The 25,838-nt window shown below is 48.5% G+C and overlaps 1 protein-coding gene across 2 annotated transcripts; it reads right to left on the reverse strand.

Annotated features, from left to right (window-relative positions):
- Positions 1-1,709: 1,709 nt before the first annotated feature.
- On the reverse strand, positions 1,710-25,171 carry BNIP5 (BCL2 interacting protein 5). 2 transcript variants are annotated; one of them, XM_059076369.2, is made up of 12 exons: positions 24,995-25,160; positions 16,462-17,090; positions 15,024-15,143; positions 12,832-12,896; positions 12,356-12,596; positions 11,219-11,350; positions 9,976-10,034; positions 9,419-9,650; positions 8,425-8,556; positions 7,470-7,534; positions 5,821-6,063; positions 1,712-3,745 (listed from the first exon to the last, which is right to left on the reverse strand). In XM_059076369.2, exons 1-12 carry the CDS (start codon positions 25,063-25,065, stop codon positions 3,710-3,712), a joined length of 2,025 nt encoding a protein of 674 aa, XP_058932352.1. In that variant the 5' UTR covers positions 25,066-25,160; the 3' UTR covers positions 1,712-3,709. The 2 variants fall into 2 exon arrangements, with proteins under 2 accessions (XP_066899235.1, XP_058932352.1); XM_067043134.1 differs by lacking the exon at positions 5,821-6,063 and having other exon boundaries at positions 1,710-3,745; positions 24,995-25,171.
- Positions 25,172-25,838: the final 667 nt, after the last annotated feature.

Here is a 25,838-nt window from a genome sequence, read left to right on the forward strand (position 1 = left end):
TCTGTCTCTAGAAGCTCAGGGTCAGGTTTGGTCATGAGGATGTAGGCAGGTCTGCCATGGGTGTGGGGAAGCTTCCCTGCAGCTAGGAGTGCCCTCTAGAAGCCAGGTCCAGAGGCCTCTTCCCATACATCAGAGAAGTGGGAACTGTGCAGTTCAGCCAGAGCTACCCTGGTTGATAAACTTCTAGGAATCAAGGTGCTTTATAAAGAAGCAGGCTGTGATAAAAAACAAACAAAACAATATTCGTAAGCTGTGGAAAACACTGTTGTCAGTGGGTCACACATCCTGTGTGCGGTGCTCCTTTATAGAACAGGTTATGAAACTGCTTGGGGGCAATTTACCAATTGATTTTAAGCAATTCCATGCTTTGAGTTCAAATACAAGGTTAGTGGGCAGGGAAAAAAAGCTTAAAAATATTAGGCATAGAGAAGTAGGAGTGGTCCAGGAAGAGGAAAGGTCTGTTCCCAAACTACAATCACAAGAGACATTGTCACACTCACAAGCTAGTCCTGTGTAAATTCCTGGTCCCCAGCTGATATCTCTCCCAGCAGAAGAAAGAGTCTAGAATAAAAGCTCAGGGTAAATCTTCCATACATTAGTGTGCGTGCATGCGTGTGTGTGTGTATGTTTTAAATTAGAAGTTCAAATCCATACTCTGGTGTGGGTTGTATTAGTTAGTTATTGCTGCTATGATAATGTTGTATAACAGATGACCCTCTTCCCCCAAGATCTCAGTGGATTCCAAAAAAACATTTATTTATTTTTTCTCTTTCATAGGGCTATGAGTTGGCTGGGATAGCTCTGCTTAGGCTACAGGTTGGGGTCAAGTCTGTTCCCTGTCCCTTTTATTCCAGGACCGGCAGTAATGCCAGATATGCCCTTCTCCTGGAGCATGGCTTGATATATATATCAGCCTAGCTTTCCTCTGCTAGTCTTATCTCTTCTCAGTGGTCATTGGACTCAGGTTGTGTAACTGACCTCAAAGTAGAGAGACAGATTGAGAAGTTGAGAGACCGCCTACAGGCTACAAGTGGAAAAGGAGGAGGTCCACCTTGCTGATCACTACCCACATCCTTCTAATTGCTGCCAAGTCTGTCAGACTCCCCAAATTTCCACCATTAAATAGCCCCTCCTTTGAGTTACTATGGAATCTCCCCCTTATTCAAAGGTGAATTTAATAATGGCTAAAACTGGGCTTCCCTGGTGGCGCAGTGGTTGAGAGTCCGCCTGCCGATGCAGGGGACGTGGGTTCGTGCCCCGGTCCGGGAGGATCCCACATGCCGCGGAGCATCTGGGCCCATGAGCCATGGCCGCTGAGCCTGCACGTCGGGAGCCTGTGCTCCGCAACAGGAGAGGCCACAGCAGTGAGAAGCCCATGTACCGCAAAAAAAAAAAAAAAAAAGAAAGACATCATCTATGGGACTTCCCTGGTGGCGCAGTGATTAAGAATCTGCCTGCCAATGCAGGGGACATGGGTTCAAGCCCTAGTCTGGGAAGATCCCACATGCCACGGAGCAACTAAGCCCGTGAGCCACAACTACTGAGCCCATGTGCTACAACTACTGAAGCCCATGCGCCTAGAGCCTGTGCTCTGCAACAAGAGAAGCCACTGCAACGAGAAGCCTGTGTGCCGCAACGAAGAGTAGCCCCTGCTCGCCGCAACTAGAGAAAGCCTGCATGAAGCAATGAAGACCCAATGCAGCCAAATATAATATAAATAAATAAATTTATTTTTTTAAAAAAAGAAAGATGTCTTTAACTTCAATTTTTCCAGCCTGTCCAGAAGAGAAAAAATATATATATATATAACTCACTGCTTCCCAGAGTGTGGATAACCTCTAGCTCCAGACGGACCCAGTAAGGAAGCCTGGGCTGCCCACAGGCCTCAGATGCATTTGCTTAACAAATCCTAGAATGCAAGCCCCAGTGGACTGTGTGGAAGACAGCCCTGAACTGTGGCCCTTGAGAAGGACACATGCAAACTTAACCCATGGTGGGTGGGAGGCTATGGCACAGAGGCCTGGGTGGAAGCTACATTTAACAGGACCATGTCAGGGAACAAGAGCCCACACAAGCCCCCTTCAGATGGTTCTACCTGGAGGAACCTAAGTGTACCTTTGAAAAGCCTGAGAAGGATCAGATCTCAGGTGTTCTTGTACCCTCTGCCTTCTCCAATTCTGCGGCCCAGACCAGTCAAGGGAAGCACCCGGGAGTTACGTGGAGCAGCCCTGCTGGCTGCAGTCCTTTTCCCCAGGAAGGTCTTGCTGTTTGCAGGTGACTATGTGACCAGAGGCCCTGAGACATGTGAGCCAGGGGAGGGAGGATTTCCTCCTTGTACAACTCAGGAACACTTATTCCCTGGTGTGCAAGGGAGGATTGAATATAATGTTAACTATTGTTTTAACTCAAAGCCTGTATTTAGGGCCCAGATGCTCTGAGGTAATTAGAGAATTGTTCTTGCATTAGTTCCAGGGTTGCCAGAAAAAATACAGGATACCCTGTTAAATCTGAATTTTAGATAAACAGCGAATAATTACCTAGTGTAAGTGTGCCCCCAGCATTGCAATTATTTGTTGTATATCTGAAATTCAAATTTAACTGGGCCACCCATATTTTTCTTTGCTAAATTTGGCAACCCTAATAGTTCCTTTCTCCTTTTTTATGCCTTAAAAACAACAACAACAACACTAATCAGTTGTTTTTTGATGTGCCAGTCACTGTGCTTTGAAATCAGGAGGTGTCCCTGAGGCCAGAACACTTCCTGTTCTTCCAAACAAGCATATCTGAATGACACCTACAGTGCAGCCAACTGAATAAATTATGTGTTAAACATAGATGCCCATCTGTTAAGTGCATGTGGACATTCTGGTGAGAGATTAAACAAAAATTTATTTTTAAAACTAAGACATTTAAAACCAACATCTGAAAAAAGTATCAACAGGCCTTCTACATGATATAGGCATATTTCCAGCCCTGGTGGATCAAGAAAACACATGATAAAAAAAAAATAAGGGCACATAAGTTGGCACTACACACTGGGGTTGGCCCCTGAATGCAAAGGCCTTGATTCCCGGTCCAGTGCTCTGGACCAATGCCTGCTGAGGTAGCTCCCCCCTTTCCTCCCTAGCTCCCAGTTTAGAGATAGAACCACTGGTTGCACAATTCCAGTTGAGGACCAAGGCCTCCCAGAGAACATCTGGCAAAATTGCCTAGATCTCAGGAGTTCCCCCCATTCATTCATTTGGTCAGTACTTAAAGATTACCTCCAGCTCTGTGGGGTGGGTATATTTAGCCACAGAGTGAAAGCACTTACTACCTCTCTTTAGAGAGACTTCAGCATAATAGAGCTAGAAGAGATCTGATGGGTCACTAATCCAGCCCAGAATCCAAGGTCTGGAGAGGAGAGGGAACATGGGACATGGACAGGGTCTTGCAGCAAGTTTGGGGCAGGTGGGCAGGTAGAGTCCTGGTCTCCTAACTCCCAGTCCAGTGTTATTTCCCCCCTTGGCCTCTGCCTCCAGCTTAGTGGAAGAACATTTCCACATTCTACGCTGAGATAAGCTCACAACGGTGCAAGGATGCAGAATGGCTGCCCGCTCTTGCCTTCAGTCATGTCTGTGAAGCACTGGATTGGGACATCTTCAGGGTTTCCTGGCTAAAGCCACTGATGTTTGGATAATTCAGGGAACTTGAGTGCAAAGCACAGCTTTCAATCTGGACTCTGGCTCTGAGGATTTGTGTCGTTCTGGGAGGAGAAAAAGAACACAGGTCTTAGCCATAGCCCAATTATGTATGGGTCCCACCCTGATAACAACAGACTTCTCATTAACCCACTAGCTCCCACCTCTGGGTCTTTGCTCACACAGTACCTCCTGCCTGCAGTGTCCTCCTGGTCCTTTCTCCCCATCTATAGATTCTCCATCCTCAAAGGTCAAAATCAATGCCTGCTACTTCCTGGAAGGCTCCCGGAACCAACTTGCTTTATTGACCTCAGTTAGTGCTTATTTGGCATTTAATTGATATTTAATTTTGTCATCAGTAAACATTCTATCCTTTTCCACTAGCAGAACCTTCCACAGGCTCTCATAGTATCTTGTACAGTTAGGCTCATAGGAAGCTCTGAATGTCTATTGGTTGAATAAATAAATGAATGAATGGCTAGTAAAACCAGAAGATGGAGTTAGGGCTACTGAGGATGTCAGAATTGATGTTTCTATAATATCTTTCACAAAGAACTCAGATTACTCCATCAGCTATTACCTAACCCACCTTAGAGGGCAAATTATCCCTATTCTCCGGGAGAAGACAGTGAGTCTGAGAAAAGAGAGTTCTAAGGTCATGAGGAGTTTCCACTAGGAAAACCATTCTAATGATGAGGTACAAGTATCATGAAATAAGACCAGCTTTCTTGAGAGCCTTATCACATGGCTTCTAAAGGCAATTCCAGGAGAAGACAAAGGGTTTGAGTGGTGGTGACATCATTACAATAAAGATCTGGTTTCCCAGGGGACAATTTGGATATAGAAGTTCTGGTCCTATGTGTCCAACACCAATAGGACATTTCATTCCTTTAAAATCACAACTTCACTCAGTAGTTTCTGCACTATAGATCTGGTCAAATGTTTGCAAGCAGGTCATCTTAAGAGAATTTGAAAAGAGTGGGGAGATCTCTATCAGAGTCCAACAGAAAATTCAGATTAAAAAAAAAATCAGTGTTAAGTTTTATCTCTACAGGAACCATCCTACAGCCTCAGGGAAGGGGGCATTATTAATTAGGAAAAGCATGAAACCAGTCAAAAGAGTGAGTGATGGGGAATTCCCTGGCGGTCCAGTGGTTAGGACTCCAAGCTTCCACTGCAGGGGGCATAGGTTCGATCCCTGGTTGGGGAACTAAGATGCCCCTATGCCAAAAAAAAAAAAAAAAAAAAAATTTGAGTGATGATAGGGGAAGGGGAGAGGCTATTCCTTTTTTTTTTTTTTAACATCTTTAGTACAGTATAATTGCTTTACAATGTTGTGTTAATTTCTGCTATATAACAAAGTGAATCAGCTATATGTATACATATATCTCCATAACCCCTCCCTCCCACCCCTCTAGGTGGTCACAAAGCACCAAGCTCTTCTCCCTGTGCTATGCAGCTGCTTCCCACTAGCTATCTATTTTACATTTGGTAGTGTATATATGTCCATACCACTCTCTCACTTGTCCCAGCTTACCCTCCCCCCTCCCCGTGTCCTCAAGTCCATTCTCTACATTTGCATCTTTACACCTGTCCTGCACTACTGGGCATATACCCTGAGAAAACCATAATTCAAAACGAGGCTATTCTTAATTAATCAGTCAAGGCAAGGTCAGTGAAGAATGGCCTCCAGGAAGCCTTCCAGAACAAAACAGCCCCAGGGATCCTTCTCACCTACCTTATTTGATATGTAATCTTACTTTAATTGTTCTCTAAATTTTACAAGGATATCAATTGGAAAGCCAAGCAGCACAACCCATGAAATAATAAGAGGGCGAGCTAAGATAGTAGCTGATCCAATATCCCATACTGATGTCAAGAAGTGTGAAAATGCACATCCAGCTGGAGACCAGAGCCAAATAAAGAAGATGCTGATTAGCTCATTAGCAGGTAAAGAGGGCGGGGGTTGGAAAAGAAAGAGGCTGCTGTGGTGTAGAATTGTCTCAGAAGGCCTTGGCAAGGTGGTGGCATTTGAGCTGGACCCCAGAAGTCCTGAAGTAAGCAGGGGAGGGCAGAGGACAGTAAGCAGATCCCTGTGATTGTGAGTCTGTGGCCCTCATGCCATATTGTCCTTTCTCACCTGCTGGTCCTCCCTGTATGGGAACTGGCTAAAACTGGGTCTCCTGTAGTGTAGGCCCGTGAGGCTGAGGACGGCTTGGTAATTGCTGCCAGCACATTTGTTAGCCAAACCAAAGACAAACGGGTAGGGTCTCTTGGGCTCCGTGGAGTGGGCCTCCTGGGTGCGAAGGGTGGCTACGAGCTCTCTGAGGGAAGAGTCTGAGAGCTTGTAAAAAAACTTCTTAAAGCTGGGGTGTTGCCTGATCTGGAAGCAGAAATGAAGGCAGGCCATCAGTGTTGCCAGCAGGGAGCCCCCTCCCCACCAGCATCTCCCTCCCCCAACTCCACGCAGCCAGGCTGGGTATCTCATTGTCCCTGGGACAAGCATCCCTTGTTAAACTCATCCACCGTCCCCAGCCTCTCAGAATCTGTTCTGCAAGGTACAGCTCCACCAGCAGAACAAAATGGGGGTGGGGGGTGGGGAAAGAAGGTCTTTGGATGCAGATAACAGATGCTTAAAGAGCATTTACTAGCTGTGTGACCTCTCATGTGTAAAATGGGGGTAATAATATGTGCCTCCCCAACACTGTCGTTGGGGGGAGGAGATTAAGTGAGATAGTTTAATGTTTTGTGCAAAGTGGATGTTGGATGAATTTTAGTTCCCACCCTAAGCCTCCTCCTCTTAATCCCTAAATGTCCTAGGTTGCGTTCCCCCCAGAGACAGACCCAGAGACCAGGACTCTCGGATGCAGCTCACTTACATGGTAAGTGATCCTGGCAAACACAGATGGGGGAATGGAGACCTGGGGCAAGAATGGGAAGGCATCTCACTCAGGCTGGCAGCTGAGCCTGATCCCCTCGGGGCACTTTGGGAACCCTCGAAGAACACACACCACAAAGTTATCCCTCCAAGGGGTAAGGGAGCTGGGGTATGTGTACACCAGCTCGCATCAGCCAGTGGTTGAGGGCTGCTCCTGGGGAGATGGAGAGTGCTCATTCTGGCCTAACCTGTGGGTGGTAAATGGCTCTGGGGGCCAGTCCTCAGGCAAAGGGATGCAGGTACTGGCAGTTGGGAGCTGGGCCAGGTGCTCTGTGGTGGTAAGGAGAGGGACTAACCAGGTCAGCTACGCTGATCACTCATCTCTGACTTGTGCCCACACCTAACTCCTCTTCGTATATGATCTGCGTCTGTCTCTCCTAGCAGTCTGGGAGGTTTTCAAAGGCAGGGAACCTTATGTTACACTCTACCTAGCAAGGGAAGAAACTCTAATAAAAGTTTGAAAGAATTGGAGACCTTATAATTCCTGAAGTGCGTGCCAAGACAGTGACAGGCAGATAGCAGAGGGCGAGATGAGAGGGACTCAGGGAAGGAGGCTTCCTGGGAGGTGGCTCATGAACTGAACTTCAAGGAGCATTTGGAGTGCGGGAGGTCCCGGCTGGCAGGGGAAGCCACATAGGTTTATATTATTCTTAAGTTAACATTGATCTCGTCTGCTATGTGTCTGGCATTTTCTACATATGCACTAACCTTGGCAAGTAGGTGTTTATCCCCCATTTTACAAAAGAGAAAACAGAGGCTCATCGAGGTTGAGGGGCCTACCACGGTCACCCGGATGCAAAGATGGGGACTGAACTTGGGTTCAGTCCTTGTGGAGACTGAGCAATCCTCACCTGCTCCCCCAACTGGCCATCCACTTCTTGGAGAAGGGCCACCAGCTTCTGGATGATCAGCTCCTCTAAGGAAAATGAAGAAGGATTGAGGGATTATTGACATGTTCTGTAATAACCCATCCATCGATCGCAGAAGTATTTTGTCTCTAAAACACAGTACACAGATTAGATATGAAAGGCAAAGAAAAATCTTCCCCTAAACTAGGGCTAGAGCATGCGAGCTTTGTTTTGTTTAGCTGTATAGAAATAGAAGGCAATTCGGCCTGCCGAGCCTCACCTGTCACCACATTCAGCTCCATTCTGACAGATGCAGAAACTGAGACTTTATCCAGGCTACAGAGTAGTCAGGAATGGGAGTTGGGACCAGGAGCAACTCATCAGAATGCAGGGAGGGCAAATGCCATGGCTACTGATGCAACAGGAATGTACCATCAGCCTGGGCTATAAACAGCAACGTGCAGGTGGCTGCTTGCACCAAGAGTTAATTGTAAATACTCAGGACCTTTGTGGACCTGTTGTTATAAACTGTCAGCAGCTTGAAATTGGCCGTGGTGGGAATTTTATGCCACAGAAATCTACAAATGCTACAAACCAGGGCTTCCCCCATCCCCCCGCCCTTACCCAGAGTTTGTTTGCCAGTGCACCACTGGTTATGAGACCCAGAGCAAGATAGGAATTTTATATGAAACATTCAGGCAAAGCAATGGCATGTGGTGGGGGTGAAATTACATCCCACAGAATGGACAGGTATTCTCTACCTGAAGGTTGTCCACCTGCAACTCTGCCCCACCAGCGCCTGTTCAAAGGCCAACACTGTCTCCTCTCTGCCCTTCTAGAGTCTCCTGGGGTACTTGTCAGCTGTCTTCCCATTCGCTACTAGGATTCAGGCTGTGAAATCCATGCAAAAGGGAAGCCCCTGGTCAGCTGTCCCAGGAGAGAGCAGGGTGGCACTAACTAGATTCATTTGCTCCATCCGACTGAGGTCCTGCTTCTGGCTTGTGGCTTCTGGCCTGGGAGGGTGCTTCTGAGGATCCAACTGGCCCCCCTTCTGCAGGTGAGGACTCCTGGAACTCCAGATCCTCTGGATCTGAGGGCAAAGAGGAGTTGGTGTGAGTGTGTTTGCACCTGTCTCAAATCCAGCAGCATATCACTGAACCCAGGTTCTGACAAGAAGCTGTCCAAAGGCTCTGGCTCGAGAAGGGTCCTGATTTCCCAGGCTCCTTGGGAACCCCCAGCCCCACTGGATCTGCCTCAGAGGAGTTCACAGTGCTTTTTGCACCTCCAGAAATCTCATTCTTTCTTCCAGCCACCCCCTTTGCCTCCTTATAGTCTGGGAGGAAAACAAGCAGGCCTACCAACAGGTCCCACCAAGTGAGCCCACTTCCCCTTTAACTCTGTGAGCCTTTGCCAAGTCACTTAGCCTGTCTGAGCCTCACTTTCTCCATCTGTCAAATGGGAGTAACAGGACTGACCTCACAGGGTTGTGAGTGGGGGTGTTAAATGAGATAATATGTGTGAACATGGCAGGCAGCAGGCACTCCGTAATTGTCAGGAGAATTGTTGTACACCAGTGGTCCTCACAGTTCGGTGTCGTGAAAAATGAGACCCAGGCCATATCCTACTTCATCTAACCTGGGTTTCTGTTTTTCTATGAGCTTTCCAGGTAATTCTGATGCATGTATCTGAGGAACAGATACACTGCTCTCATACCACATTTGTTTTTAGGTGTTTATGGTGGGGGAGAGGGAAGATGTGTGTCAGGGGTGGGTCCTGGCAGCAACAGGCCCCTTTCTCCTCTCCACAGCCCTCCCACACCTCCCTGCTCTGCTCAGAGCAGAGAGTGAAAGTCAAGACTGCACAGGACACCAAGCAGCTGGCCGACCCTGCCCTGGAGAAGCCTAGGGGCCAGAGGCAGCCTCTGTTACCATGGCAACCACAGGCCTGCTCACCAGTGTTGCTGGAGATAGAGGGCCGATGGCCACCAACACAGAGAGGCAGAAAGCTGGGTTTCTTTGGCGGCCGGGAGTCTGGGCTGGCAGCACCCCCTCTCTTGGGCTCCTTGAAGCCATGTTTCTTATGAGAAAAGGCTTTTCTGAAACTGGACTTTTTCTCTTGTGATTTCTTCCTGGAGGTTGGGGCCAGGTTTCCTACAGCCACTTCTGGCTCCTGGACTTGAAGTTGCTGTGGGAGAGATAAGAGAAACTGAGTCAGGGTCCCTTACTTTGAGGAGGTTACAAGTGAGCGGAGGAAAGAGACCATTGCCTGAAACAAACAGAGACGCACTATGGACCAGAGGGTGTGACCGGGGGAGAAGGGTGATTGGTGTTCAGAGCTGGGGAAACAAGTACAGCCTGCAGCGGTCAGAGGAGGTTCTGGGAAGGAGAGACTGGAGCCAGGCTCTGGCAAGATGTAGAATTGGGGGAGGGGCAGGGAAGTTATTGTGCCAGGTAGGGGTAGGGGTGTCCATAGTGAGGGTCAGGATCTACATGGGGAATGTCTTCCTCACCTTGTCTCCCCGCTGCTCCTCTGCATCTTGGAGTAGGTCAATGATCTTCTGTATAAATTCTAAAAAAAGAACAAAGCGGTTGCTCACACTTGAGTGTTGAGAAAAGCTTTTCTATGGTCAGTCTTCATTTCCTAAGGCCCAATGGCCCCCTGGATGATTCTCACAGGTCTCCAGGGTGGGGTGCTAATGAGCCTGCCTTTAAGGTTGTCTCAGGCCCAACCCATGGGCACCACAGATTCCTCAGAGGTAACCTGCGGGCAGAGCTGGCTTCACGGGAACATATTCACTTATTCATTCACCACTGAGGAAGGGCCTAGATGTGCCTTGTTAGGTGCAGGAAAGAGCTGAGGCCCCTGCCTCCAGGAGGAGGTGTCTCAAGACCATAAGGAAAGGCCTGGTCCCCACAAGTCCCCTCACCCCGCTCTTTCCTCCTCTTCTAGGTAGAACAAGGGCCTTTCTCAATTCCCCTTCGAGCCACATTTTCTATGAAAAGCAAACAAGGCAGAATGGGGGAGGTAGGGGAAGCGGATCTTCAGACACACAGAACTGACAGTGATTATATGATCTTAGGCTCGGCTCTGCCAATGATAAAATAATAATAATAGTGATGGCAGCTACCACTGGTTCAGCTTCTCTCCTAAGGCCCCTACCTCCTTTCCTATCCTCTTTACTTCTCCTGAGGCTATGTTCTCAAGCTGGGCTATATGACAACAACACTAATAGTCACAATAAATGGCAGCTGACATTTATTAGCTGCTCATGGGTACTGCTCTAAATGCATTATCATCATTAATTCATTTAGAGCCTCCAACAACTCTAGAGAGTAGGTACTATTATTATCCCCATTTTACAGATGAGGAAACTGAGACCAGAGATGAAGTAGCTTGTCCAAGATCACACAGCTGGAGAGGTCAGAGCCCAAATTTGAATCCAGGCCCAAAGATCATACCATCTATCGAGCCCTTGCCAAGGGCCGATGCTTTCCTTGTATCGCCTTATGTTGGCCTCACCAAGGAGGATGTTATCACTGTTGTGGTTTTACAGCTCAGGCTCAGACAGAGTAACAGCAGCCCGGCTCGGGGCCTGCGCTCTGGACCCTGAGCTGCCTCCCCAGCCTGCTTCACTCAGAGGCAGGTAAGGACAGGTCACTGCCTCTCTCTGGTTCAGTTTCTCTTCTGCAAGTAGAGGGGTCAGACCAGACATCTTCCAAGGGGCCTCTGAGAAAAGGAGAGGGGGTACTGACTGAATTCTGAGGCTCTGTCCAGCTGCAGGTCCTCTTCGGGTCCCCGGCTTCCCGCTGAGTTGGAAAGCTCAAAGGGACTTGGATCCCCACCGTCTGTAGACAGAGCCTCTTGGACTTCAGGTTCTTCCACACCTGAGAAGCAAGAGGAAATGGTGAGTGAGTTTAATCAGTCTGAGGGTGTTAGCTAATGCACAGAAGTCAGCAGAGACTCCAAAGTGCACTCTGTGGCTAGTGCATGCAAAGGCCTTGCTGGGGTGGTGGGGAGCTGCTGAGCAGGGCCGTGGCTCCTCCCTCATCCCTTTGCACTTTCATACAGCTGCCTTTCCTGGGCTTTGCTCCCCTCTCCTCCCTCCCCTGGAGACCTCATTCCTCCACCATCTTGACTTGATCCGTGAATTGGAGAGTAAATGCCTGATGCCCTGGCATGTATTAAACTCATCACAGCCAGGATCCCCCTGCATGAAAATACCTCCCCTTGTGGCCTGAAATCCCACCACTGGGGATCCACTCTTTGGTGTTAAACATTGCCTTCTCCTTTTTAAAGTATACATTCTCCTGGCCAAGATGACCTGCTGGGCTGTTCCTCCCTGACACCCAGGCTGACCCTTTCTCCCTGTAGCTCTGGCTCCATCACTGATGGGCTATGTGACCACAAACACATTGTTTTACCTCCCTAAGCCTCAGTTCCCTGGTCTGTGAAATGAGGATAATAAGATGTGATTCATAAAATGAGGACTGATTGCATATAGTTACACAGCAGGGAAGTGTCTCATTTTACAGGCAAGGAGATTGAGTTACAGAGATGGAGCCCCAGAACCCAGGTCTCCTGCCTCTCAGGCTCCAGTTCCTTCCTGCACATGCTACCCCCTGCCAAGGTGTGGAAGCTTAGGCTACGGAGAGATGAGGATAGTTGGGGGAAATCCCTGAACACAATTTCCACCAGGGGCTTAGCTGGGTTGCCTAGACAGTGAGGCTTCGTGCGTGGCAGTATCCCTTTTGCCCTCCCCATGCTGCTCAGGGCAGAGCAAATGTCAGAACTGGGACGGCAGCTCTGAAAATGGCCAGTGCAAGCCTTGGGGAAGGTTCCAGTGCAGTAGGCAGCTGCAGTGTTGCTGTGGTAACTGTGAGCCTGCTCACCTGGGCTGCTGGAGCTGGAGGGCCGATGGCCACCAACACACAGGGGCAGAAAGCTGGGCCTCTTGGGCAGCCGGGACTCTGGGCTGGAAACATCTGCAGTCCGTGCTCTCTTGGGTTCCTCAGAACCATATTTTTTATGAGAAAAGGATTTCTTGAGGCTAGACTTTCTCTCTTGGGTTTTCTTCCTGAAGACTGATGCTGGGTTTTGAGGAGCCACCTCTGGCTGAGGGGCTTGACGCTGCTGTGGGGGAGATGAGAGAAACTGAGTCAGGCCCCTGACCTTGAGGAGAGGGGAAAGCTCCCCAACAAGCAACTGAGGAGCAACCAAGGGCTTTAGGGTGGCCCCAGGCAAGGGAGGTGACAGAGCCTGGAGCAGGGGAGCACTGAGGCCCAGAAGCACAGGTGGGGCTTGAGCAAGGAGGAGGAGGGGAAGGCAGCAGGCCCCTGTGCATCTGTGCAGACACTTCACCCCTCACCTCTTCTTCCCACTGGTCTCCCACTTTTTGGAGCAATTCCGCTATCTTCTGGATGATGGTATCCTCTGGAAGAAAACAAATGCACCCAGTTAATCTTTCTAGATACACAGAGAATTCTTTCTAATGACTGTCTTGGAGTTCTGAGACCAACTTGGGCCTTCAGGGTCCTCTTAAAACAACTCCTTTAGCACGGAAGGTGGGGTGTGAGAGAAGCACCACATTCCAGGGGCTGGTCCTTCTGAGAGAGGCTTGGAAGATCCACAGGCGAAGGGTACTAGGCCAAAGCATGAAATTTTATGCAGGAAGTTTCAAGTCAGTCCTTCAAGCATTCAACTTGTGCCCCATGATTTCCTTTGAACATTGCAGATCTGTGCATATCTACTTGGGGTTTGACAAGCTGTGTGACCTTGGGTAAGTCTCTTAACCTCTCTGGGCCTTCATCTCTTCCTCTGTGAAGTGTGGATCATAATCCCCATCCTGGTTCCCTCAGAAGGCTGTCAGGCCATCAAATGAGAGACTGTGCTTGGAAATACTCTGCAAGGCTAATGTTGATCCAACCTACAAAATTCCAGCAGGGGAAATGATGGAGACCAGGCCTAACTAAATTGGACAGAGGCACTCCAGCAGGCATGACACAGGTAGCCTGCCCCGTTGGTGCCCCAACTACACTGCCAAGGCTTTACAGAGAAGCCCAAACAATATAAATGGTTTTCTTTGATATTCCAGTCGACCTACCCAAAGACAATGTGCCCAAAGGAGCCTCTGCTTAGTTGCCAGCTGATCAGTTTACACAAAAGAAGGTGCAAACAAGATTCCCTCTTCCCAGGCTATCTGGAGGTTTTTTCACCCCTCTCTTCTCTCTCATTTCTAAATCCTGTTAGGCTTTTGTACTTTGACTCAGTCTACCAGACAACTCCCTCTCATGTGAGAAAACAATTATCCTGCAAAATAACCAATTAAATGCCTTTTCGCTATTCTTTGACAGATGCATAGCTTCTCCATTTCATATCGTTTAAAATATGCCCAGGGCTTCCCTGGTGGCGCAGTGGTTGAGAGTCCGCCTGCCGATGCAGGAGACACGGGTTCGTGCCCTGGTCCGGGAAGATCCCACATGCCGCGGAGCAACTAAGCCCGTGAGCCATGGCCGCTGAGCCTGTGCGTCCGGAGCCTGTGCTCCGCAACGGGAGAGGCCACAACAGTGAGAGGCCCGCATACCGAAAAAAAAAAAAAAAAAAAAAAAAAAAAATGCCCATTCTTGGGACTTCGCTGGTGGCGCAGTGGTTAAGAATCCACCTGCCAATGCAGGGGACACAGGTTTGAGCCCTGGTCCGGGAAGATCCCACATGCCGCAGAGCAACTAAGCCCATGAGCCACAACTACTGAGCCTGTGTTCTAGAACCTGCGAGCCACAAGTACTGAGCCTGCGTGCCACAACTACTGAAGCCCGTGCACCTAGAGCCCATGCTCTGCAACAAGAGAAGCCACCGCAATGAGAAGCCCGCAAACTGCAACAAGGAGTAGCCCCCGCTCGCCGCAACTAGAGGAAGCTCACACACAGCAACGAAGACCCAACACAGCCAAAAATAAGTGAATAAACTAATTCATTTAAAAATAAATAAATAAAAATAAAATATGCCCATTCTTTGTAGGGAATTAGATTAATACAGCATTATTTCTTTTATTAGGGGCAATAACAAGACTGTTCTTATTTCTTGCAAATATGTGCTTAAGATTTAAGGTTGAAGCATCATTTTATTTAAAATGGTTCAGCAACAAAATTATACACACACGAAGCAAATATGGCCAACTGTTAACAATTGTGAGTATATGAGTGTGCATAGAACTACTCTTTCCACTCTTCTCTATATTTAAATATATATGTATATATATGTGTATGTATATATATGTATATATTCCTTCTATAAGTTTAAAATGACTAAAAAAAAAAAAAGTCCCTTGCTCTACACACAAGGCAGGAGTATTTGCCAGCAGCCAGTCTAATTCCTGAGACTCCCTTCTGTGAAACTCTAATGTAAATGTGACCAGAAGCACCAGAAGGGGCAAGATCAGCGCACATATTGTGAGAGGTCTAAGCATCCAGGGTCTAAGCAGGCATCAGGAGCATTCCATCTCGTTTGCTAACAGCTGCCCCAGCTGCAGGCAAAGAGGGCACTAAGAAGATTCTGACTCACTGTCAGACTTTCTGCGCTCCTCTTCCCACTGGTGACCTGTGGCTTGGGAAGAAACCTTCCGGACTCCAGCACCTCCACCTTCAAGGAGCAAGAACTGGCGGAGGTCAGAAACTTCCTTTCCTGTAACAAAGATGAAACCAAGTGAGTGGGGCAGTGTGTGGGTGTCAGTGACATTCTTCCAACTTTGTTAATCAACACAATAAAACAGCATAGAATTCACAGCAGGACAGGGACTGCTGGAGCAGCTCTAGGCTTAACCAAAAAAAATCAGAAAGCCACCAAGGTTTCCATTTGAAAAGAGGCTGCCTCTGCCCAGACATCCTTCCCCCGACCCCCAAAATATCTTGGATCTTCCTTGCGTCCCTTCTCCCCCATTAAAAACATGGTGAGTTTTGAGTCCTATAGGGCAAAGCTTCATCTTCCTCCAGCAGCCTGTGGGACATTCAACTCCAGGACGCTAAGCGTCAGAAAAGGAAGGCACCTTGGGGAACAGCTCCTTCATTTTACAAACGAGCATCAAAGGTTCCAGAGAGGGACAGCAACTTGCTCAAGGTCACACAGCAAGTTTATTCCTGATGGAGCCAAGTCTAGAACCTGCACCCCAGCAGCCAGCTGTTTCTATTTCCCTGTCACTCACCTCCAGTCCTCACATGTAAACTAGTGTTGGAGGGTAGGGCTTCCCTCCTTGATTCCCCTCTGTCTTCCTATTTCTCCCTGGTCCGTGCTCCTCAAACCAGAGTACTTAACAATAACATTTGTCACTTATGAAGAACTTCCCATGTGTCAGCTCTGGGCCATGCCCACCCGCCCGAGATGGCAACTGTTATAATCTCCCTTGTATCAAGGGGAAAAAAAAAAATGGAGGCTCAGAGAGGAAAGTCGCCAGTCCCAGGTCACAAAGCCAGCGATTGGTGGAACTGGGGTTTGACCTCAAGTTCTCAGCCACGGTGCTGCTCTGCCTCAGAGAAGTGGTGCTGGGCTTCCCTGGTGGTGCAATGGTTAAGAATCTGCCTGCCAATGCAGGGGGACACAGGTTTGTGCCCTGGTCCGGGAAGATCCCACGTGCCGCAGAGCAACTAAGCCCGTGTGCCACAACTGCTGAAGCCCGCGTGCCTAGAGCCTGTGCTCCGCAACAAGAGAAGCCACCGCAATGAGAAGCCCTTGCACCCCAATGAAGAGTAGCCCCCGCTTGCCACAACTAGAGAAAGCTCTCATGCAGCAACGAAGACTCAGTGCAGCCAAAAATAAATGATAATAAATAAAATAAATATTTTAAAAATCTTATTTTAAAAAAAAGTGGTGTTGTTCCTGATAGTGGCCCTACCTTCCAAGTCCCCCTCTGTGGAGAGGTTTGAGCAGCCAGCTCAGAGTGCCCTAGCCCTTGGGGTGGGGGATGGTGGCTGTGGGGTTACCATAGAAACGGGCATGGTCTGCTCACCCCCAGCTGCTGGGCCCAGATCAGCCTCCTCGCAGCCTGAGGCACCAACCATCTTGGCCTCCTGCCCTTTGGCCTCCTGATCTCCGGTCCCCTTGGTTTCCTCAGCACCATGTTTCTTGTGACCGTGTTTCTTGCGGCTGGCCTTCTTGCTGTGGGCTTTCTTCCTGGGAGCTGGCTCGCCCAGTGTCTCGGGGGTTTCTGCGAGCTCGGGGAGGCCCTCCTTCCCCTTGGCCCTCTTGTTGGTCTTTTCCTTGGGCTCCTCAGGGCCCATCCCAAATAAGAAGTTCATCATGGTCCTCAGCCATCCCTGCTGGGCCCAACACTGGGCCTTGTCCTTCTTGGTGTCCTGTGGAGGCCTCTGCTCACTGGGGAGAAACTCCCTGGTCTCCTCTGGGCTGAGGGCTGCAGCCGTGGTGCCCCGAGCCTCCACAGACTGAGCTGGGCTCTTGGGACATCCAGCCCCATCGCTGGCCGTCCGGTGCAGCATCCTCCTGGAGGGGCTGGTGGGCCGGGAAATGCACGGGCAGTCCCACGACTCTGAATCCTTCTGGGGGTTCTGCAGCCTGTCCAGAGACCTGGCTCTCCTCCCTGACAGAGGCTTCCATGGGCCCCGTGGCGGCTCCACTGCACTGCAACCAAAACAGACAACTCCCTTAGAAGAGGCCTCAGAGTCTGCCGGGTGGGCTAGCAGTGCTGACCCACGTGCCCAACCAACCTACCCTTAATGTGAGTACTATCAGCTCTCGAAGCTGTTATCTCATTTAAATTCCTCAGCATCCCTGGGAGGAAGGGCTACCCTTGTCCCATTTCCCAGAGGAGGAAGCTGATCCACAGGGAGTCAGGCCCCAGGTCTCACAGCTAGTCCCCCAGAGCCTCCAGGAGGAACACAGTCCTGCCAACACCTTGATTCTAGTCCATTGAGACTGATTTTGGACTTCTTTTTTTTTGGCTGCACCGCACAGCTTGCAGGATCTTAGTACCCTGACCAGGGATGGAACCCCAGCCCCCTGCAGTGGAAGTGCGGAGTCCTAACTACTGGATGGCTAGGGAATTCCCTGAGTTTGGACTTCTGACCTCCAAAACCGTAAGATAATTGATTCATGTTATTCCAAAGCCACAGAGTTTGTGGTATTTTGTGACAGCAACAATAGGAAATGAATACAGCTGGAGCCAGAGGCCACGTCCTACCCCTTGGGACTGCGAGCAGCTGCTGCAGCTTTTCTGGCCCAGTGTCTTCATCTGAATGTGCCTGAGACCTACCTGCCTATCTCACAGGCTGTAAGAATATTTCACAAGACAGCTTAGTAAACAGCAATTCTGTTCTTCCAATTGCTCAGGTCCAACATTTGAAGTCATCCCTAACTCCTTTCTCTCTCTGGCTCCCCACGTCTGATCCATCAGCAGAGGCTGTTGGCTCCACTTTCAAAGCACACCCGGGGCTTCCCTGGTGGCGCAGTGGTTGAGAATCTGCCTGCCAATGCAGGGGGACACAGGTTTGAGCCCTGGTCCGGGAAGATCCCACATGCTGCGGAGCAACTAAGCCCGTGCACCACAACTACTAAGCCTGCGCTCTAGAGCCAGTGAGCCACAACTACTGAGGCCCACACACCTAGAGCCCTTGCTCCGCAACAAGAGAAGCCACTGCAATGAGAAGCCCGCACACCACAAGGAAGAGCAGCCCCCGCTCGTCACAACTGGAGAAAGCCCATGAGCAGCGACAAAGACCCATCGCAGCCAAAAATTAATTAATTAATTAATTTAAATTTTTAAAAAAGCACACCCGGCCCCGAGCCACATCTCCCCTCCTCCTCCACCACCATCCGGTCTAGGCCCCATCTCTGCTCACCTGGACTATTGCAGTCACCTCCTAACTGATCTCCCTGCTCTACCCTTGCCCTCCTTACAGTAACTTCTCCCCTCAGCAGCCATGGCAGCTTTTACAAATTAAGTTAGAGCCTGTCACTCTCCTGTCTCCAATGGCTCAAAGTCTAAGTCCTTACAATGGCCAGCAAGGCCCCAGTGACCTGGCCCCATCACCTCTCCCGTCCCCTCTCACTCACTCACTTACTCCACTCCCCTCATGCAGCCCTGCTTGTGTGTCCCTCAGGCCTGCTCCACCTTGGGTCTTCACCCTGGCTGTTCCCTCTTTCTAGACCACCTTACAGTTTGTTCCCTCACTTCCTTCAGGGCTCTGCTCAGATGTCACCTTCCCATAGGGGCCCTCCCATTGCACCCTCATTAGCACACCATCTCCCCCTTTACTTCACCCCGGATGTTAGGCAATATCATATCTTTCCGTGTTTAGTGGTTTATTGTCTGAGCCTCTCTCCCTCCCCTTTGTCTGTTTTGCTAGGTCTTGTATCCTGAGTACCTAGAACGATGTACTTATTAAACAAAGGAATAAATGTATAATAAACATTTAGTAAACTGAACAATACCTAAGAATGTGTAGTTAACATACAATAAATGAATTTGCACCAGTTCCATCTTAAAGCTGCCGGGGCCCTTCCGTTTTCCAACTAGAATGAAACAGCTGCCCATGGAAAAGACAAAAGAACCAACTCCTCCTGGGCAGCTTTTTTAAGTAGGCTGGGGTGTGGGCAGCTCACTTGATTTGTGTCTTTAATCTGAAACACCTGGGGCTTTCCAATTTTTCCAGAGTTGTTCAGAAACCCTTTGCCCTTTGGTGTAAGTTAAAAGAAAAGTAAATGTTTTGAATCTCAGTCCTGAGCTCCCAGAGATTCCTATGGAGTTTAGATTTATGGATTGCCTACTCTAATCTGTAATTATAGCCTCATCACACATTTACTATTATTTAGTGTATTAAGTATTTATGTATTATGTATTCATATCGTATCTTCTGTGTTTACCAACTGATTCATTACTTTAAAATGTACTCTATTACTATGTCCAGCTTAGAGGCAAAAATAAAAACCTATAATTATGATTTCAGATGTGCAGAGATCCATGTGAATGTGAGGAAGATACATAAATAGAGGGGAAAAAAGGCACAGGGACATAACAGAGAGATTTGAAGGTGACAGTAACAGTCAAGGATGCCTTTCTTCCTTCTAACATGGGTCTTGGGAGGAAGGGTAGGGAGGATGGCTAGAGGCCAGTGGGTACCACCAGCACTGCTGAGTGTCCACACATGGACAGTCTTGGAGGAAATGAGAAAACAAAGAAGCAGGCAATTTGGAAGGCTTTATTTGTTGTTTAATGTTCCTTAAAGGAACATTTGAGTTACATGAAAACTTTTAGCAACACACATCTCTAATTTATCTGGAAATTGACTAATGTTCTTGAAAGCCTCAGAGGCTGCTTTATGGTTGTGCTTCCAAAATGTGGCGTTAAGTGGGATAAGAAAAGAAATCATAGAAGAAACTATTTTGCTTTCTTCTCATTAATTTCTTTCAACAAACCTTTAATAGGCACCCACTATGTACCAGCAAGTTTGCTGGGTGCTAGGGAACAAGATGCAGGTTGTGCCCTCAAAGAGAATGTTCAGTTCTTCACATGGGTGGGAGTGGAGGTGTTAGTAGGTGGTGATGACAGTAATGCTCTATTTCCCTGATAGCTACTCTCTCTCTTTATTATTTTTTATTTTATTATTATTATTATTTTTGGTCGTGCTCTGTGAGGCATGCAGGATCTTAGTTCCCCGACCGGGATCGAACTCACGCCCCCTGCAGTGGAAGGGTGAAGTCTTAACCACTGGACCACCAGGGAAGTCCCTACTCTCTCTCTTTAGTAGCATGTGGTCTTAAGAGAAGATAAGTTTAGGTCAAAGGTCTATTTGATTTTAAGATCCAAGTAAGCTGATCCAGAAATATTCACTAAGGGAATTCCCTGGTGGTCCAGTGGTTAGGGCTCCACATTTCACAGCCAAGGGCACAGGTTTGATCCCTGGTGGGGGAAGTAAGATCCTGCAAGCTCCACAGCTGAAAAAAGAAAAGAAAGAAAGAGAAAGAAAGAAAGAAAGAAAGAAAGAAAGAAAGAAAGAAAGAAAGAAAGAAAGAAAGAAAGAAAGAAAGAAAGAAAGAAAGGAAGGAAGGAAGGAAGGAAGGAAGGAAGGAAGGAAGGAAGGAAGGAAGGAAGGAAGAGAGAAAGAAAGAAAGAGAGAGAAAGAAACGAAGAAAGGAAAAAGAAAGAAATATTCACTGGATGGTGTCAGGGTTCTCTTTGCTTACTCCGTATGTTCCTGTGATCAGGGCAAATTGGATGAGGTTGGCAGAGAAGCTGTTCAGTAAGAGAACCACCAAACCAGCCCCTTTCCTTCCTGTGCTAACTTGGCTCGAGGGGGCCCATCGCAATGAGGGAACAGCATCCTTCCCCAGATAATGAGAAAAGAGGTGCAGTAATTTCTTAAAAAACTGTCATTGCTATGGAAACGGTTTTCACTATTGCTGATGGTTGCAGCATCCTCCTACTGCATTCAAAGGACACATTGCTACTTCTAATCAGAGCATCAGTACAATTCCACCTGGCAATGGTTTTCTTTTGTGATGTTTTTTCAAGAAAACTGCCTTGTTTTGGCCACGCCCTCCCTGGAACAAAAGTGCCCTGAGCCCAGGGGAAGGTGAAGGAGGAACAGCTCCCAGCCCAGAGGCAGGGAGAGGCGGGTGTGGGTGATGTGTGACCTTGGCCATGCTAGAGTGTTTCCCCAGTGAAGAGAAACTTCAGAATCTCCCAAGGTCTCCTACCCTAATCCAGTGACCTCTTCCCATTCCTCGTCCTCCCTCAAGGTGCTGCAGTGTTTGATACCTCATCCTCTTACTTCTTCCTGCAACTCTTTCCTCTCTGGGAAGATGTGACAGAGCTCAGACCCACTCTCCTCCTACCCCCCTGGCCATTCCTCCTCTGTAATGTTCCAAAGATTCTATCTTCCAACACTAAGCACAAGATAGAGAGAGTGTGGCTGACCTAGGAGGGCAAACCTACCCTCCCCCAGGGAGACACCCTGGAAGATCTTCTGTGGGGCAAACGTGTCCTCAGACTTTTAAAGTCTCTAAGCCTGAGAAGATTGTGTTTTAATATTACCCCCCACACACACACGCCATACATACATATGCACACAAATTCTATGTGTGCTGAAATTAAGTCTTTCCAGACTTTCTGATTGTAAAACTCTGCCTATCTAGAATTCATCAAAGCAAGTCTTTCTTTTTCCTTCCTCTGTTTTCTTGTTTTGTGCCCCTGCTTTGCCTGGGACTTCACCCAAGTTCTGCCTGCCTGTCAGGAAATCCCACCCTGTCTGGTCCATGCTTCCAGGCAGTAACCCTGAGACAGCAGCAGACCATAGCTGCACAGAAACCCAGCTGCTCTTGTAAACTTGCTGATTGCCTTGGCAGAAAGTGGATTTCAGGGCAAAGTCCGAGTCTGCTCAGAAATACCCAAGTGATCTGCAGATCACAGGACTTCTGATAAGACATGACGTATACCGGTGACGTATTTAAAAGTAACAACAGAAAAACACCAGAGAAAGTTCACAGAGCTGACCTTAAGTTACTGTGGAGCGGAGAGTTTGCCAATTTTTTCCAAGCATGCTGCTATTTTGGGTTTATTTTCTAAATTATACCCTGACCTCATCTGTACACCATTCTCTAATTCATGCACCTGTCATGTTACTTTGTAACTGCTCTGCACCATTTCCTAGAGGAATTTAGCCGCTCCCCTTCTCCCCCCACTGGACTTCACACAATAGATACTCAATAAACAGCTGGTTACCCGGAGGGAGAGTGCGTGTGGACCCAGAGTCACACCCACAGACGCTAATTGCTGTAGACTGAATGTTTGTGTCCCTCTCAAATTCATATGTTGAAACCTAATCACCAGTGTCATGGTAGTAGGAGGTGAGGCCATTGGGATAATCAAGTCATCTGAGCAGAGCCCTCATGAAAGGGATTAGTGCCCTTATAAAAGAGGCCCCAAAGTACTGTCTTGCCACTTCTACCACGTGAGGACACCGAGAGACCTGGTCTTTGAACAAGGAAGCGCTCACCAGACACCGAATCTGTCGGTGCCTGAGTCTTGGACTTCCAGCCTCCAGAACCGTGAGAAATAAATTTCTGTTGCTTATAAGCCACCCAGTCTATGATAGTTTGTGATCGCAGCCCAAACAGGCTAAGACACTCATGTGACCCAGCAACACGCTCATGTATACCATAAACTTACAGGGACTCAAAACACCCTGGAATTCCCCTTACTCCAAGTGTAAAGGAAATAATTATCTGAGTATTTACTTGCTGAATGCGCTTCCTGTCTAGATCCACGTTCCACAGAAAGGGCCCAAGCCTGCCTGGTTTCTGCTGTGTCCACACTGCCTAGGAGGCTCACAGTGTTTGCGGAAAAAATATACAATACACAGATATGTGCTCACCAGGCACATGACACCCAGCACCTCCTTCATCTTCATGATCTCAATTCAACTTGGCCACAGCCCTGGCAACGGGCCAGGATGGCAGTGGGGCATTAAGACTCTGCTGATTAAGAGACTTGACCAGGGTCCCACAGCCTGGAAGGGGAGACAGTCGGGGCTTGAATCTACTTCTCTGGATTCTAAATTCTTTCTCCCACACTGAGAGACCTCCCATAAGCGCACACACACACACACACACACACACACACAAAAACACACTTAGAAGTGAGCAAATCTGCTATTTCACACTGACAGAGATAACCCACGTCCACACACGTGCCTGCCGTGACCTGTATGCATGGAGTCGGACATTCACATGTGCCCAGGTATTGAAATCTGTGTCCCAGAGGCAAAGATTGTAAACACAGGCCGGGGCTCACAGATTCTTGGCTGGAAGCTAGTCAATGGGCCAGAGGGTCAAGGGCTGATCCTGAGCTCACGTTTACTTTTCATCGACACAGGTGAGCCCATGGACACTTAGAACCCCAAGGGTGAGTGCCTGTTCAAGCTCAAAGCCTTCCACCTGGGATCCCAAGATGGTGTGCCTCCCATCCACAGGCCACATGCTCCTGGGAGGACACCTCCAACCTCCACTGGCAGGACTCGAGTGGGGGACAAGGTGGTCAACTCTTCCCTCAACACGGGACCCATCCTGCTCCCACGCCCAGCTCCCAGGTGTTAGATGGGAACAATTCAGGTTTTCCTTCTCCTTTATGGGGTCCCTAGCAGGTTCCTAGAGTTGGAAGGGACCTAAGACGTATCCAGCCCACCTCCTGTAGGGTAGGACTGCTTTGCAGATTCGCATCCCCTGTTGGAACCCTTCCTGCAATGGGAACTCACCACCCTTCAAGGCAAATCATTCTACTGTCAGCCAGCAGGAATTAAGGACAGTCCTCCTTAGACTGAGCTGACTCGGCTGGCAGCAGGCCCTCACACCCTGAGGAGAGGTCACCTCCCTCACTGAGTCCTCTCTGTTCCAGGCCATCACCCGATGACCTGGGTGGTTCCTCCAGGTGGTTCCTCAAATCACATTGCTTCTGCGCCCATCCCCTGCCTGGGCACCCGTTTCTGGGAACTCCCCAGCTGGTCCTTGTCCACTTCAAAATGTGAGGCCAGGCTGGGACAGAGGGCTCCAGCCACGGGCTGACCACAGCAGGACCCAGTGGGATTTTGCACAAAGCTTCAGATCACAGAGATATCTGAGCAGCCACGTGGTGCCCCTGTGGGGGTCGGCTCTACCTGAGCCGACCCACACCTCAATGTAAAGGGCTGGACTTGTACCATCTGCCCAATCCAATTGTCACCATCAAACACACGTCACCTGATACCTGTTTTCCAAAATGTTGGGGATTTGCATCTTTTGAGGATCTTTCGAAACCCAAAAGATTGAACTCCCTAATGGTGGAACTTCAGGCCCCATGATACAGCAGTGGGGCAGACTTGTGGGGACAGTGGGGTCATCACACACAAAGCTGGAGAGCTCCAAAAACGACCACAGCTCCCCTCCACCCAGCACTAGAGTCTGTGCTCTCACCCCGTCTTGTCCTCTATGCAAGACCACAGACCATGCAATGTTATAATCCCCCCTCAAATCCCTGTCAGAGCGGCAGGCCCCCAGAACTCTTTTCATAAGATCCCCCTGTCCTTGGGCTAGCTTCCAAGAAACTTAAAATGATAAAATCTTAATCCAGCCATAGGTAATGACAACGACCCCATTTATGTGAAGTTTCCCTTTACTATGTACCTTCACATAAAGCCTATATAACTTGACCTCTACAGACTCCATTAGGGAAATGAGCAGGAGAGTTATGTAATGCTGTCCCTGTTCTACAGATGAGGAAACTGAGGCCCAGAGAAATGAAGTTCCCTGCTCAGGATTGCTAAGTTAGGACTTGAGTCCAGCACTTCTGTGTCCAAGATAGTTCAGAGCTCTTTGCATGACACCTGGTTGAGATCACATCATTGAATTTTCTATCTTTCTAGAGATGAAGAGACTGAAGCCTAGCAAGCTAGAAGCTGCACTGGGACTAGATTCAGGGTCTACCCTCCTTTCAGGACCCCAAGATAGCTACTCACTACTCCAGCCTTCAAAGGGGAGACAATCATTCAACCAACCTCAGACCATGAAAGTCGCTCCTGTCCCAGGGCACTTTTGGTCCGGACTTCCCAACCGGGGGCCTCTGCATTGGGTACTCCCAGCAACGTGTAGGCACCACTCCCTGTCTGCTGCAAGTTCCAATGAGGGGTAGTAGTCCCAGCTCTCCCAGGGAGAATGTGCTGCCAGTTTCCAGACCGTCTCAGAAGATGCTTTGGTCAGAGCCATATATATCATATGCCCCAGGAGGTGAGCTCATGGGCAGCCAATCCAGGGGCCACTCGCTACAGCCCCATCATCCTATCCCAGGGCTGCTCTCCGCTCTTCCACAGATAGGAGGCTTACCTCAGCTAACCTGGAAAAAACAATTTTGCTTGACAACTTCCTTATTACACCCAAAGAGAAACCAGTGTTCAGAAAACAAACTTAGGCCTGGCTGGAGGAAAGCCAGTAAAAAAGAAAAACTCTTATGGGAAACACGAGGCAGGGGAAAGGAGGAGGAGGTAGGTTTAGCACCTGCGTACCTTCCCCGGTTTTCTCCAAAGAACTCTGAAGAGGGAATGATCTAAAAAGACAGGTCATTGTATGTAATATATATTCCTTGACCTGGAGATAAAACTCAGAAGAAGGAGTTGATGAGGAGCATGTTTTCCAGATTCTGCTACCCCTGGTAGGGTTACCATGAGTCTTGACAGAACATTCTAAGAAGTCTTAAAAGTTCACATTTTCACTTTCTGTAGTGCCTCAATTTTTTTTTAAAAGAGAATTTATCCATGTTTGTAATCAGAAAAGAAAAACTAGTTTTATTCAAACAAAAGTAAAAAAATGTCAGAAATTCTGTTTTGGTTAATTGAGCGAGGGAGG

The sequence above is a fragment of the Kogia breviceps genome, chromosome 10 (assembly GCF_026419965.1).
Source record: "Kogia breviceps isolate mKogBre1 chromosome 10, mKogBre1 haplotype 1, whole genome shotgun sequence".
In the NCBI taxonomy this organism is placed as follows: Eukaryota; Metazoa; Chordata; class Mammalia; order Artiodactyla; family Physeteridae; genus Kogia; species Kogia breviceps.

Excerpts from the sequence above, each read along its gene's own strand:
- BNIP5 (XM_059076369.2), bottom strand. The coding sequence starts at position 25,065 with ATGCAGAGGCCCCCGGTTGGGAAGTCCGGACCAAAAGTGCCCTGGGAC. Across the intron at positions 15,144-16,461 it reads TCTGGGCCCAGCAGCTGGGG|GAAAGGAAGTTTCTGACCTC; the intron begins GTGAGCAGACCA and ends TCTTTGTTACAG. Across the intron at positions 12,597-12,831 it reads GAGACCAGTGGGAAGAAGAG|CAGCGTCAAGCCCCTCAGCC; the intron begins GTGAGGGGTGAA and ends TCTCCCCCACAG.